At 39.0% G+C, this 15667-nt stretch overlaps 1 protein-coding gene across 1 annotated transcript; it reads left to right on the top strand.

Moving 5' to 3' along the window:
- Nucleotides 1-12771: 12771 nt before the first annotated feature.
- Nucleotides 12772-15550, top strand: LOC118209390 (retinol-binding protein 2-like). The gene is made up of 4 exons (XM_035384644.1): nt 12772-12886; nt 13528-13706; nt 13930-14031; nt 14592-15550. The coding sequence occupies exons 1-4, from the start codon at nt 12814-12816 to the stop codon at nt 14640-14642; spliced, it is 405 nt and encodes a 134-aa protein (XP_035240535.1). The 5' UTR covers nt 12772-12813; the 3' UTR covers nt 14643-15550.
- Nucleotides 15551-15667: the final 117 nt, after the last annotated feature.

Genomic DNA, 15667 nt, shown 5'->3' with positions numbered 1-15667 from the left:
TGACTGAGGAAATGCTGCTCGATGAACATTCACCATAAAAAAGCCCTAGAAAGTGAACGGATGGAGGAACAGATCAGTGATTTGTTCAGGAGGAATATTTCTATCGGTTCCTTTTTATTACATTTTTTCCCCTGCCGTAATTCATGATGGATGTGTACATTAACGCATCTGACAGCCATTCCTTGCTCTTGACTGAGAGGGGTTAGCCAGACGCATAGATGCATTCACACACATGCACACACTGTTCTCCATTTTACAACTGTCCCAAGAGACTGCAATGCAACTAAAATAAATTCTAAATATGAGTCAGATTAAGGTGTTCTGGACTGGAAGCATGGAACAATTGGCCGCCTCCTTGAAGCCCACTGTACTGTATGTTCACTAAGCGTCAAGAGTGCTAGGTTTGCAAACATTTAAGCTTGATTTCCTCCTGTGTGGCACGTTTATTGGCCCTTGGTCCATCTGTGAGTTGCACGCATGGAGAGACATTGGCTTTGGTGTCAAAATGTGCTTGTGGTTGAACTGAAGCTTTATGGGCTCAAATGTCAGAAACAGTCCAGCTGACGTGCCTAGAAAAAAAACATACATAAATACAGCTATAAAAATAGGGTAAAGCCTCTAAAATCAGTTTGTCTGAGCTTAATAATTACTGAATGATTAAATTATAGCTTGCCAAAATACCATCATGATTGCCTCTCTTAAAAAAATGATTTTGGATCCTAAACCGCACCGGTTATTATCTTTTGATTGGAGTCAGAAATGTAGAGCTGCACTGCAGTCGCTCTCTGAACAGAAAGAAGAGTGGATGAGAAAGCGTATCCTGGGGAAGAGGAATCTCATCGGCAGCCAGGAGGCGGTACAGTCAGCCTGCAGCGCTGTGCCACTGCATATGTTTACTTCTGTAATTCTAGAGGAGATGCACACAGAACCTCTGCAGAGACAGAGCTCGTCACATTACGGCTGGCAGAGCAGCCATCGGTGTTGACGAAGTGGAGAGAGGGGAAATAGTGTCGCATACATTTACTGCCAAATTCATGAGCTTTATATATACTGTGAGCTCCATAATGTTTGGGACAAAGACTTTTTTTTTCTTCTTTATTCTTGATTTGGCTCTGTACTTTTACAATTTTAGATTTGTAATCAACAGCTGACATGTGGTTAAAGTGCACATTCTCAGCTTTTATTTATCGTGGTGGTGAAACCAAAATTTATAAAAATACCCTTTAAAAAGCAGAGAATCTGCACTTAACCACGTATGAATTGTTTCATTACAAATATAAAATTGTGGAGTACAGAGCCAAAATCTAGAAAGAATGTCTGTCTCAAACATTATGGAGCTCATTGTACATATTATTAAATACAGTATATTTATACTTACAGTCTCTTTTCCCACTGGCTTTAAATATCTGGGGCCAACAGAAGGTCAACTGAACCTATTTTAACTGTAAATTCTGAACTGTTTCCAAGGGATATAGGGGAAAAAAGCCGTTTGTGCAGAATTCATAAACAAGCTTTGTCTTCTGTTTGAGAGCACGCTAACATTTGCAATCAATTTTATCCATTTTTTAGGTCAATCTTATTTTGCTCTAAAAACATGCAAAGAGACAATTATGCACCACAGCTTTTTTTGAACCAATGCATGTATTTCTCAGTATCGCCCATAAATGAGGAATTTTGTCAGTAGGGCATTGTCAGGTCCATAGCAACTTGTCTGATTGATCAGGAGTCTGCACTCTGTCTTCACTACCTGAGCACATTGGCTATGCAGCTCAGTTGATGGGCCGTAGAGTGGACAGGAGCAGCTGGGTATATGTACTGTATTCATAGTGCACTTCTACTAGTTTGGTTGCTCCACCACTGAAAGACAATGTTTCAGTGGTGAGACCAGCCTACACAGGTTCATTTTGGGAAGAAAATAACACATCAACCTTAAAAAGCTCTAATTGAAAAGAGTTGTTGCTGACTGTAAGTTGTAGAACTGATGTGTCCACAGTTGTTTCAGTTACATCTTCCAGTTTCTCTCCAAGCTAGCATTGACTGGATGTTCCTGACTGTCCACAGCCCATTGGAATACACCTTAATCAGCTCTCTTACAAAGGATATTTTTTATGGATCCCCCACTGAATTCAAAGGGTCGTCGGCATACCAATGAATTACGTACATTCAAAAACCCACTTGTATCTAATGAGATCATTAGATATGACCTGGAGCCATGTGTTTGATATTTAAACATCTACAGCACCTTGCTTTGGCATTTTACTTCATAAGAAACATGACCTTATTCAAAGAGCTGTGCACATTCATTAACTTCAGAGAAGCACGCCAGGAAAAGAGCAAAGTTAGTGTCTTAATGGACAGAGACCTCATGATTTCAACTTTTTTTTAATGAGGTCACCAGCTACATGTAAAATATTTAACACTAGAGTCCAAGATCAAGTCAGAAATCCGCCTCAACGTATACGTACTTGAGGCCACCAGAGTACTTGTTTTGAAGTCGTCTCCACCCAATGAATTAGCACATAGGAACTGATGGCCAGATTTAGACAGGTATAATTTGCTATTGCAACGCAATTGATTTCTCATGTTGTTGCTGATGCTTAATACTTGCTATAGTTACCCAGTTAAATGTAGCCTGAAGACATTCACAGATTTACCTTTACAGTCACTTTAATAGGCCTAAATATTTGTCATTTTTATCTGTATTTATTTATTCATTCCCCATCCCCTCATTTTTCTAATGTAAATAATTGTGCAGTATGTTTCTTTGAATGAATGTCTGTTTGTAAATATGAATGTTACATGAAGAAAAAGAAAAAATTTCCCCTACCTATTTATCCATCTATGTACATGTTGTATGTATATATTTTACAATCGTTATTTATTTTAAGTTCCAAATATACAAGTCTGTACATTTTGTAAAATTAACTTGTCAACTAAGTATTTTTCCTTTACCATGAACTACAATTAATGAAAGTGTTTGTCATATATTTTAATGGAATACAGTGTGTTTAATGAGTTATTGTATACACAATAGACCTACAAATTGTTTTTATGTTGGTAGATGATCTATAGGCCTAACTAACATCAATATTAAAACGTGGCATTTGCAAGGCAGTTACAGCAGCCTAGTTAAAAGTACTTAACACTAGAAATCCCACAGCAGTCACTAAGAAAATCAATAAATTTCCCATCATGAAATCCATGGCTCTCCCTTCATGACTTTTCCTAAACATATGTATTGAACATTCTGATATAATTTGAATATCAATATTGCATAAGTAAATAAAGTTATGAATACTTACTTACTCAAATGGCCATGAACGATCAAATTGAATGTAATTTCTCTTGTCTGTATGACTGAGCATTTTGGTCACTGAATGTAATGATGTTGCAAAAGAACAACAGAACCCAGCTGCAGGCACGCAGAACAGGACTATGGCTGGGCAAAGCCTGCAATAGTAGTCCAAGGCTTTTAGGGCTATGCCTTGTAGTCATTTATTGTAGCTGTGTGAAACATAAATAAGGTTGGGTACCAAAACCTGATAGCATTATGGCACCAGTTCCCATTTTACCGGTACCTAACAGACCAAATCACAACACAGACTTTTGTGCTGTCTTCACTAACGTTACACACATGCTATAATTGAATAAATCAATGACAACAGATATCATTAAAAGGCTAACTAACGTTAAACTAAGTCAAAACGTCAAAAGCAAAACTGTCTATATTCTATGTGTTCACAGAAGGTACGGAAGCCAATGTTCTTACGGGCTGAGAGTGGTCATTGTGGTTATTTCTGTAGGAAACTCTGAAAAGTGCGAAAATCTTGCTGCCTATGTAAGGGGCATGCCCCTCCAATGCGTAATTTGGCGGATGGAATACCTCCCATCCCAATCTCTATTAACAGATGTAACTGCGCTAATCCATGACACAGAATGGACGCCGCAACACAACACTCTTTACATTTTGCCGACAACCATAACATATGTATAAGTGTGTTCATATTGTCTGTAATGTCTGCTGGCGTAAGTAACTGTTTTTTTTCTGTTTAATATTGTGATGTACAGTTTAGCTATTTAAAAACCCGCTTCGCTTCGCTTCCCCTGAATTAGATAAGGTCACTATAATGCTCACTGGATGTACAAGTTATTTTTTTAGTTTAACTAAAACGTGAGCCAGTTGAGCCCCAAAGATGTCAAAAACAGACTAGTGGGTGTATATTTAAAGTTCGCTTTGTAGCCTGCAGTTCTTTTCTTTTCCTTTGCATTGGTTTTTTTTAAGAGAGTTGCGATTACAGGAAAGGAATAGCTTTGGCTACGAAGTCGCCGGTAAAGAAGAACGTTTTTGAGATTGTCGCTGGATGAATTAATGAATATAATGTAGGTCTAATTAGCTTAGAACAATTTTCTGATAAGATACAAAGGCCTACCAACTTATTTGGCTACTAAAGTTGCACCTCCGGTAGTACTTTCTGATAGGGTAACAAATATCGACAGAACACCGGTGATAGCAATTCCAAAATAACATTTGTAACAACAGCGGGTACTGAGTATAAAAAACGAAATTATAGCTACAGTATTGTATAAACATTGTTATAATTGTCGTAATATTTAAAATAAACAGAAAAGTTTTAGAAAACATTTGCAGCCTACCTGGTCCATTTATTGCAAGCCACTGAAAACAGGATGTAGATGAAACCAGGTAGCATTTCTTCAGAGGGGGAATTGTGGGAACTATCACCTGTCGGCTTACATTAACCATCCTATTGTCTTCATAGTATCCATGCACCCCATGTCCTCTGGGTCAAAAATGACCCACTCCTTATCAGACCTATTCTTACTTCACAGTCCAGAGAGACTATTTATTCAGTCTACACCACTAATTTTTTCTATAATGCATCATAATTGATTGGGTTTTTTTTCTTATCTTTTTTTGCTGCAATTGATGTGTAGCACATCTTTGATTATGACTTCTGATTTCATAACTGCTGGGTTAAAAATGACTCTTATGGCAATCTTTGTACCGTGGTGGTGCAAAATATCTAAAAAAAAAGGGCAATGTTTAACTTTTTTTAATGGTAAGGTAACTCCAGGAAAAGTAATCAAATGTCATGCTGAAATTCTTTTTGTTACACTGCTGTCAAACTCAGGATAAGGTCATTTTTGACTCTGGAGATATCAAGATTGTATAATGATTATTGGTTTAAGTTCTGTTCAGTACGTCCTATGTTGTTCTGTTGCTTAGTTTGTTTGTAATTTTTCTCATGACCATCTCTGTTATGTTTGAGTTGCTTTTTTTATTTTGCTAATTGATTCTGGGCGCATGGTAGGCGCCAAGTGGGAGGGGCTATGCCCTTATTGTAGGGGAATATTGCTCTGTGATGTTTAGTTGAGGCTTGGTTACGTGGTGAGCTATTATCTGCTGCTATGCCTATCCTTGGGCCTATTATCAGGCATAGCCAAGCAAACCTTTATTTTTTTTTTGTAGTTTTTTTGTTTTTGTTTTTTGATATCATTATGGTTATTATTTTGTCCACTGTCATTATTCTGCTCTGAAAAAATAAACTTCACTATCAGCAGCTCATTTTGGACTGTCTCTCATCTCCCATGACCTCCAACCCCCGGTGCCCCCTAACAAAGAACATTACAGGGTGTCAGTATACGTGCCATACCGATCCAATTTATCTAACTCCGAACTTAAGTAGAACCCTGAGCATTTCAATGTCTTAGGCATTTAGATGTTTCACACTTTAGGTGTCCTGTAGGCTATAATTTATCATTCCAATGCAATGGATAATTACGTATGCCTAATGTCAAACATTACCTCTGCGAGCTGCAGATCTAGCATTAATTCAAATCACATTTGTACTTATTTCTTCTCTTGAAAGTTCTTGTTTTTTAAATGAGGGTAAAAGTCATTAAAAGAAGAAAAGCAAAGGAAGCCCCTTTGGGCAAATTTCAATTTCAATGCAAAAGAGAAACCACTTCAGGCTTTTTTTTTTGAGCAGTTATTCAGAGTTTGAGGTACTTTCTTGATAAGTGCAAATTTTATATGAATTATATATAATGTTATATTATATCTGGCAGGAAAAATTTCATTTTTTTAAATATTATACAAGTGTCTGGGATGATAAACATATTTCAGTAAAAATATTTTCAAAAACATTGTCTTTACTGAATGTCACCTTGTCGTGTAGGTTTCAGCATAGCGGAATAAATGGTTCTTGAGATCAAGACCTGGGAGTAATGTCCTCTACGGGGGACAGAAATTGAATTGAATTGCTGGGTCGTTACAATTAAAAAATATGTGAAGATGCTTAATCTGGACCTGTTGTTTCAGCACGAGAGTTAGCAAAGGTAGAGAAGAGCACCTTTTGAAGTTTGATGTTTGATGTTTCTTCTTTGGTTTAAGTGCTGTTAAAAATGTTTTGTGCAAACATGTTTATGTTCATGTACCTTTCCAGTTATCCATTCTGCTTTCTGGGGGTAATTACAGGCCAATAGTGGTGGGATTCCCCTTAATGATCACAAAGCCATTTCAATGACAATGGCTCAGAATGTTTAATCTATTCCATTTTACACCAAAACAGAACTCAGCCGAAAACATGGTACTTGAGTCATTTTTGCTGAACACATTGTGTCTATGTAGGCAGATTTTTAAATGCCCTCAATATTTGCAGACCCTGCTGGAAATTGCAACCTCCATTTCCTTCCTATGGTACAGCCCGAAGGAGATTATTTCAGAGGAGCAGGGGACCTGTGGTGCTGTGTAATTGTATACCCATAATGTAGTGTGATATCATAACCACGATGCCATGTTCAATAATGCTGCAGATGGTGGTTTATTTGCTTGATATAGGCAACTCAGTTGGGTTAGGGAAGAATGGAGTATATGGCACCTGCAAGTTGCAGCTATAATACAGCGTCTGCACATTGTTATGGGGTTAAGGGAGATCATCCCTCTCACTATATCACTACTCAGTCACACCTGAATACCACAGTGCCCAGCACCCCCTTCCCACACAAACACACACACACACACCTATACAGACACGCACACACACACACGCAAACACACACAAACACAAGATACAATTTTAATAATACATCACTCAAGATAAATGTAGGACTTTGTTTTGCTTCTGCATTTAATCATAGGTTAAATGGAACCTTGAGTGACCTTGAGCCCACAGCTTTCGGAGAGTCACCTCATAAACATTCCCCTCAAACGGATACGTCCCAGATTTACAAAGTGTCAGTGCGATGCATTATTAATGAGGAATAAATCACCCCACTGTAAGATCATTAATAACGAGCGAGTTCGCCAGCAGATCTGCTGGCACCCGTGTCCCTCTGCCAGCACAGTGCCTGTGGGGAAGTCGTCCCCAACGGCTCCCTGCTCTCCGCATCAGGACAGTGACAGCTGGCTGCTTCCTTTGAGCATGGACAAATGGGTGTGTGTCACAAATGCACTGTCAGATTGCAGCACTGCCAAAGTCATTGGCCTCTGCAATTGGAAGCTGGTTTTCACTAACATGGTACATTTCTGTAGAACATACCAGTAAGTCATACCTTCTTATAATGCAACACCTACCCCTAGAATTCTCTCTAGAACATCTCATTTCTAATTAGCACATAGATTTAAAAAAAATAATTGCTTTGGAAAATTGAAAATGGTAAATGTTTTTTTTTTAATCTATTGTAGATGAATAATGCTGAAGAAAGCATGCTCACTGACATTTATGTCATGAATCCACTAAGGTTTGTACTGAACAGCAGATGAGAAATTCTCCATTCTCAACTGGGACCATTTAAAAAGTAGAATGACTACAGTGTCCCCTGGTGGTTCATTAGCAGAGTGCAGTCATTCTTCAGGTTTACAAATGCAGCTACAGAATATCCATTCAGAGCAATTAGACTTAATTTAACATGGTTTAGCTACCCACTATTCATCTTTATTCAGAAGAGATTCATTTTTCAAATAAGTGATTTCCTTCTTTTTCAGCGGAATATGGGCTGTATAATAAAAGACTAGTTTTTAAGAACGAGCGATAGATCAAGCGCTGACAGCACATAGTTGAACTGACATAGGAACAGAGAACACTGTGTCCTTATGAACGGCTAAGATAGAAAATATACTATCCAAAATAAGTGGTACCAAGTGTGCATGTGTGTCCTATTACTGACAATTCCCAAAAATGTGATTTTATAATGTAAAGCAAATCAAATTGCAATTTTTTTTCATGAATGACACACAATTTCTGGTATGTGAGTAGGAGCAAAAATTGTATAATGTTCATATTTTATTGTGAAATGAGATGATATTTTGTATTATCTGTATTATGTTTTCATAAGGCCTGACACAAACCAACCATGTGCCCTAATTGATAATTGCTCGATTGTCCTTGTCTGATATTTATGGATATTCACCTCATACTATATTCCCTGGGTGCAAAGCAACATTAGTCAAATCCCATCATGATTAATTTGATTATGAACATGACATTGGATCCCTCAGACATTGTGTAGCTCTGGGTAATTAGCTGGCAAATACAGGCTAATGGGGAAATGCAGGGCCTTTGCAGCAACTGCTAGGGAGGACTGTGCAAATGTGGGAAACCTAGAAATCAGCGCACCTATGGGAAATGCTGGCGGGAAACGCGATGTGTCCTCATTCCAGTGGATGAATGCTGGCTTTCTTTTATTTTGCTCCTCTGTGGGGCTTTTAAAGTTTACTTTCTATTTTAATGAACAGTGGTATGTGTGAATGTGTCACAGTGAAGTGTCTCACTGCTGAGCGAACAAGTGAGATTTCAGCCGGGGCTACAAAGGAAAAGTGAGATGCAGCGGATATCAAACCCCGTCCCCCTAGCTGGCCTAGCACAACAAGAAAGGCAAGTACCCTACTTACCCAAAGAACAAGGTCCCCAGACAAGGGAGCTAATCATAATCATACTGATGCTCCAGGGGAAATGCCACAGTCTGTAGCAGAAGGGAACATGCTAATGTATGTATCTGCGCTACATTCCCATCCTTTAAACTCACACTCCCAACATCATGGGCATCAATTGTTTTACCTGGTTTCAAGACACTGTTTGGCACTGCTTAACAACATCCCAGAACACCCTGAAAAAAGAACAGATTAACAAGAAATGACAGTGATGGGATCCACAAACTGGAAAAGCCAAAGCAGACAAGGTGGGATGGGGGAGTTTGTGTTGGCCAGTTGATATTCCAACTTTCCTAAGAATTAATTGGCAGCCAGACAAGCTTGTCCCAATTTGAAATGAGGCATTACAGTGCCTTCAAAGAAAGCACATAATGAACACTGCTATGGTCCTTGGAAAGAGGCTTGAAAAAAATCCTTGGGAATTTTGGTATTTACGGTCTGTCAGTACTAGTAGCACCAGGTGTGTGAGCAGATCGATACTGAGGAACAAGAGGAATTACAAGGGGAGTGCTGTAATGAGAAAGTGTAGGAAGTTTAACCAACTCAACACTGGTCAATACTGGCTAATACATAATAGCTCCAGACGTAACGGCTTCCTCAGGAACAATCTCACAATCTTCCTTTTACAGACAGAGGCAAGAGCAGTAAGCTGAATGGTCTGGTGGTACTGGCTGGAAGGATTCAGCTTTTGTGTGTTACAGCAATGGTGAAACTAAAGATTTATGTTCTTTGTGAGTCTCTGTAGTGTGCAATGGTGTGTTTATTCGTGTTTTCTTCCCTTTCCTGTGCAAGTATTAGTGTTGGTGGGCCCAGAGAAGTGGGGGGATGGCACCGTTTCACCAGGGTAGTGTATGGGGGTGTCTGAAGTGTGCTGCTACTGCCTCCATTTTAAGTGAGTCTCTTGCTGTGTATTGAGTAACGGGAAGAGATGGGTGGAAAATTTCAAAAAGTTCTGAGTGTATGGGTTGTTATGCTGACCTGTAGGGATCCAGGGAGACAACTTAATTGTTATCTTGTGTGTTATCAGTTGATTTTTTTTTAGGTCAAACTATACAATGAATACTGTAAGCTGACTTTGACAAGAGAGACAGTGTTGGTGAAACATAAGTGAATTTGTTGGATTTATATTAGCAATAGTGCCAAACTGGCTGTGTGTGCTAGTTAACTGTACTAAACAAGGTTAATATGTGGGGAATCATGCACTCTGACAATGACTGCAATTAAACAGCTGTAAATAATACTAACATTAGATCCCAACATTCAGTTTGGGGGATTAAATCCCATGGATGACATAATAACTACATGGATGATTCCTGTCACACAGCATTACCTGAAGTGTGATATTGCTTTCATACAACAGTTCTCCTATAAAATATCAAGTAGTGCATGAGACAACATATTATGATATTTTTCATTTATTCCGTTCTGCCAACAAACACATTTTATTCAAAATTCCAATAAAATTTTTTTGCTAAGCAACATATAAACAGTCACCCCAAAGTAAAAGTTTTTTTCTACATTGTATCAATTATGATGTGAAGTAGAGTGATATGTTACAGTAAAAAGTTCCAGTGCTGTTGTACTGTATATCAGCACTTATGGAATGGCTCTTGTTCAATGAAATTACTTGACTGGAACTAAGTGTTGTATCAAAGCATGGAACATTTGTCTGGAAACCAATATTTGGCAAAACAAAATGTCTCAAAGTTAGTGGAACCCATGAGACACATTGTCTGCTTTGAAGTGCAACCCATAAAGGAAAAAAGTTTATAAGGTGCATCTTCTATGTTAAGCCTAGAAACACAGAAAAACTGAAAAGCTGGCAATTGGTCTTTTTATTAGATGTACAGAAGCTAATGTTTTGGCATTTGTCGATCAGTCTTATCGAAAAAAAAAAAAATTATGAAGCACTGATAAAGGTAAATGCAGAAACTTCTTTGTTTCTGTTACTTGTAAAATTAATTAATACAATTAGCCAGTTGTAAACCTTCTTGATTGGCAGACACACCAATCTGTAAATTTAGTATATTTCACCTTTGCTGGATGTGCTTGAGAACAGATATCACAAAACCCCACAAAACTGTATTTCACAATTTTATAAGAAAACAAAACAAGAAGACCTAATGTGGTCACATGTGGGTACTGTGCAATTTTTTCCATGCTTACGTGTAAAATGTTTACATACATGTCACAAAACATTTCTGTTTGCCAGTACCATACTTTTCTATTAATATTTCAAGTTTCAAAAATCCACACAGGCAACTGAGCAGCTCAAAAGTGACTCCGCCTACATCAGGCTGTCAAGTCCTTTCAATGGAGAATAACTGCTTTGGTGCGCAGCCAGACAGCCAACAACATCCAGATAAGTGTGAACTCGGACTGCAATGAATGCAGCTACCCAGGTCCTGTTCCAGACTACAAGGAACTCTAATCACTTTCAGATCTTTATCTGCTTGTTGCATGGGCATGCATGGCATGACTTTTGACCCTGCGGACTGAACTCACACATCACAGACAAAACTGCCTCCCCAGCACTTTCCGGGAGCAATTGTAAAGTGGTTTCTCTGATATTGTGCAAGCTGCGTACTGTAGATGAAAAGTTGTGTGCTGTGGTTCCAGAACATTTACTGCAGGATAAAGTATAGAAAGGAATCTATTTGCCATGTAGAGGGAGATACCCTTGTCTCATATATCTTGTCTAAGTCTATCAGAAGGTATTGCACAGGAAGTGATTTCAGGACAGGAGAACAATATGTACAGGGGTTGTAGAAGGGCCTTGGCATCATGTCATATCAGCCTACCATACATAAAAGGCTGAACACTCTTCTTATCTACAATCCTGTGGGCCTTTGAAAATGCAGATAGAGAACTGATTAAAAAGCAACAGACGATTGATAAGCTACATTAGACCATGTATCCTACATAAAGTCTATAGAGCGCATGTGAATCAGGAATCTCATGAAAAATGACACTCAGGTAAATGGTGTCACCAACATTCGTTTCACTAACTGCCAGAGTTACAGCAATGGCAAGACTTTCACAGGACAGTGTTCACTGGAACAGAGCCCGTCTACATATCCAGAAGCAGAGTGTCTTCAGAAAAGATACAGTATCATGCATGCTTTTATCTCTTCTGCTGTCTGTCAACTTCCATATCATCCCTGCCATTTTGTATCTAAATGCACAATATGATCAATATGACGTTTCAATGTGATCAGTGGAACAATTACAGATGACAGACAGTAGGCTACCTTCAACAACAGCTAAACCACACAGGCAGCCTCCAGCGATTTCCTACTTTGTGTGAAGTGAAGGAAAGGGGCCGGCAGGCTTTGCTGCGTTCAGACATGAATCCGCACATGAATAATGCATACCATTCCAATTAGCTAGCAGAGGTATTGATTGTGGAACATCCTGTACAGCACCATCTACAGGAGGCTGCGACGTTACTGTGTATCTTTACATTTATTTGTGCTGCATGAACTAAAAATCTGCAATAAATTTTAAATGCCGGCTACACAATCTCTGAGCCGTTAATGAAGACAAAAAAAAAAAAACATTTTTTATATGCAGGATTATATCAGATTGTTTTCCTGAATGAGCAGGCATGCATTTTTACATTGCATTTCCTTTGAATGAATAATTTATTTTGCGGTCTTTCTGACCCTTGGCACTGTTAAATAGAGTCTGAAAGCAGAGCTTCCTCAAAGTGCTCAGAGGCAATAAATAATCTTATCATGTGAACTCTGCACGCTGGTCTTCCCGGTTGGAGTTCGCTCCAGTATAAAAAGGGCTGGGATGCGCTGCACCCGTTCTTTTCCTCGTATCTGCGATTCAGCCCGATTGACCCTCACACGATCATCATGCCTGCTGACTACAATGGAAGATGGGAGATGGTGAGCAATGAGAATTTTGAGGAGTACATGAAAGCTCTGGGTAAGCACGCTTCCTGCAGTGAGTACGCACACAAATCGGTTAAACTAATAAATGAAGAGAGGGTGAGATGGTGCAAAAATGGAAAGCAAAGACTATCGGTGCTACTTCATTTACTTATCGAGCCTCTGTCATTGCAGCTTAACCTTCAACAAGTGTACAGATCCTGCCTGTTACCATGCAAAATAAATATTGATTCACTCTTCTTGCCATTTTCATCTCTCCAAGGAAAATTAGGTCTGCTTTTGCATATCATACCAATGCAAAGCCTGGCGGATAGGAAGCTTCATGCAGCATTGATTTTGATCCACAGTCTTTCATTATTCAGCTGTTTAGATATGATTCATAGAGTACCATTCTCCATTGAAATTCAAGAGATCCATTCAGTACATGAGGTGATGCTAAATTTGATCACCTGAAGTGGGAAATGGGGAAGAAAACAATTCAAATGGGGTAAATAAGCGATCATGGTAATGTAGCGTATAAATCTAATTTTTACTTCTGCAAACTAGTGTGAATGTCTTGTTTCCTTTGGTTTCATTCCTTAATCAAGCATGCAAAGATACTGCACACTAAAAATCATTTTTTCCTTCTATATAACTTGACTGACTAATTGTAATTAATCCACCCCCCTCTCCCCACAGACATTGATTTTGCCACCCGTAAAATTGCCGTCCATTTGACTCAGACAAAAGTGTTTGTTCAGAACGGGGACAAGTTTGAGACAAACACACTGAGCACATTCAGGAACTATGAGGTGAACTTCACAGTTGGGGAAGAATTTGAGGAGCACACCAAGGGTTTGGACAACAGGCAGGTACAGGTAGGTCAAAACACTGAACACACTTTGCTGAAATCTCATCTTGGTTTCCTTTTCCCTTCCATCCTCTAAATGAATGTCTTATTTTCTCCTTCTTATCTCTTAATGCCCTTCCAGTTTCATCCTAGTTCTTCTGTTCTTATTCTTTACGTCGCACCTGTTTCATCCCTCTTGGTGCAGTCCTACAAAATGGCAAATCAGGAATTGTGGGAATGTTTACTTTTAGACGCTGGTGGTCTGGGATGGTGACAATCTGGTGTGCACCCAGAAGGGTGAGAAAGCCAACCGTGGATGGAAGCACTGGATTGAGGGAGACAAACTTCACTTGGTAAGTAATGGTTATTTCAATAAATCATGAATTTTTTTATGCCCCTCCCCCCCCCCCCATGCCTAATTGTATTCATTGCTGCAACATGATGCCACAAGCTGCTTCATGTTATACCTTAGTCTATAAGTTTTGCTTGCACAGATATGAATCAAAGGAAGATGCTTCATGTGCAGTACAATGGGTGGACCACAGGGGGTCACCAGCAGGGGTCACCAGTGCAGTGCGCAATGAGATGCTGTCATCCTGAACAATTGGCTCCCTGCCCTGAACGAAGCGAGTGCCATTTGTGCGTTTCTCTGCTGGACTGCCAGCCAGTCAGCAGTGACATGGTACAGATTCGAAAACAGACTGTGGGGAGCATCCATGCACTATAACAATGCCTTAACAGGATGAGCCACCCAGCAGTCTAAGCATCCTCATGTCATTTTTATTATCCACTGCTGGAGATACAAAAGTATAGCTAAATTGTTTGGCTAGGGGAAAAGGGAAGGATCATTCATCTGACGCTATTGTCTTTGCAGCTATTCAAAACTAATTGTATCACCTCTCTGGATTTTCAGGAGCTGACTTGTGGAGACACAGTATGCCATCAGGTGTTCAAGAAGAAATAATGAAGAGCCTTTACCTCAGCTCTGTCATTAGCTGGCTATGACCGGGCTCCACAGCAATAGAATGCAATTGGCCTTGTCCCATCAAGGGTGGGTGTAACTCATCCTTTGTTCCTTGGATTAGCCTGTGAACCAGACCCATGTTACATTAGCATTGCATAGCATATGGTAATGTACTTTCTATGATCTCATTGAAACCCATTGTAAATGGGAATATTTTCCCAAAGAATGGTGAAAGGGATACTGATTGGTTAACACAATCAAAAAGTTTTTATTCTTCTTATTTTTTCCTAGGGGTGTAAGACCTCTAACCATTAACAAGTAATATGACGTGGCCACAGTGCAAGAAAAATCTATTATGATTTGATTTGTTCAATATGAAAAGTGGCAATACAATTCAGGCATAAATACCAACCCCTTCAATTCACCAGGAAGTTCAAATGACTATTTACAGACAGTTTAGTCATTGCTAGCCTGCTCATGTTGCAGCTAAAGGTCTGGGCTACAAGCATTCCCTTTGTTACCGCTGCATTAGTTTAAATGCAATCCAGATGCCCACAGGATACTAGTTGTTGTGAATGAGATATATAGATCCCCTCAGATGACTGCTAACTGTCCTGTAGCATTATGTGGATAGTTGGGAGAAAATTATAACTGGCTCATAGGCTAGTGCATGAGTGGAGTACACTTCAGCTGCATTGTTTCTCGTAGAGGTATGGATGGCACAGCAGTGAGAGAGGTATAATTGGAATGAATTCAGACTCTGTGAAAAATGGGGGGATTTAATTCAAACAAAATGGAAATAAATTAACAAGCAGTACAACCTCTTTATTTCCTGTTCCCATTTTATGTTATCATGTAGATATTTCTTTGTAATAAACAAATCTGATTTTAATAAACATGCAAGCATGCATAATGTGGTTTTGGTCATTTGACTGTTGGGAAAATGATCGTTTATGTTTTCCAATAATATTTTTGTTATGTATGATTATGGCTACTTTTCTGATCACTAGAAGAATAATATCATT

This window comes from Anguilla anguilla, chromosome 12 (genome assembly GCF_013347855.1).
Source record: "Anguilla anguilla isolate fAngAng1 chromosome 12, fAngAng1.pri, whole genome shotgun sequence".
In the NCBI taxonomy this organism is placed as follows: domain Eukaryota; kingdom Metazoa; phylum Chordata; class Actinopteri; order Anguilliformes; family Anguillidae; genus Anguilla; species Anguilla anguilla.
This window is presented reverse-complemented; position numbering and strand designations above follow the sequence as displayed.

What these genes read in the sequence shown, in the direction of transcription:
- LOC118209390 (XM_035384644.1), top strand. Translation starts at nt 12,814, where the DNA reads ATGCCTGCTGACTACAATGGAAGATGGGAGATGGTGAGCAATGAGAAT. An exon ending in GGAGTACATGAAAGCTCTGG is followed by an intron (nt 12,887 to 13,527) that starts GTAAGCACGCTT and finishes CTCTCCCCACAG; the next exon opens with ACATTGATTTTGCCACCCGT. An exon ending in AGGGAGACAAACTTCACTTG is followed by an intron (nt 14,032 to 14,591) that starts GTAAGTAATGGT and finishes CTGGATTTTCAG; the next exon opens with GAGCTGACTTGTGGAGACAC.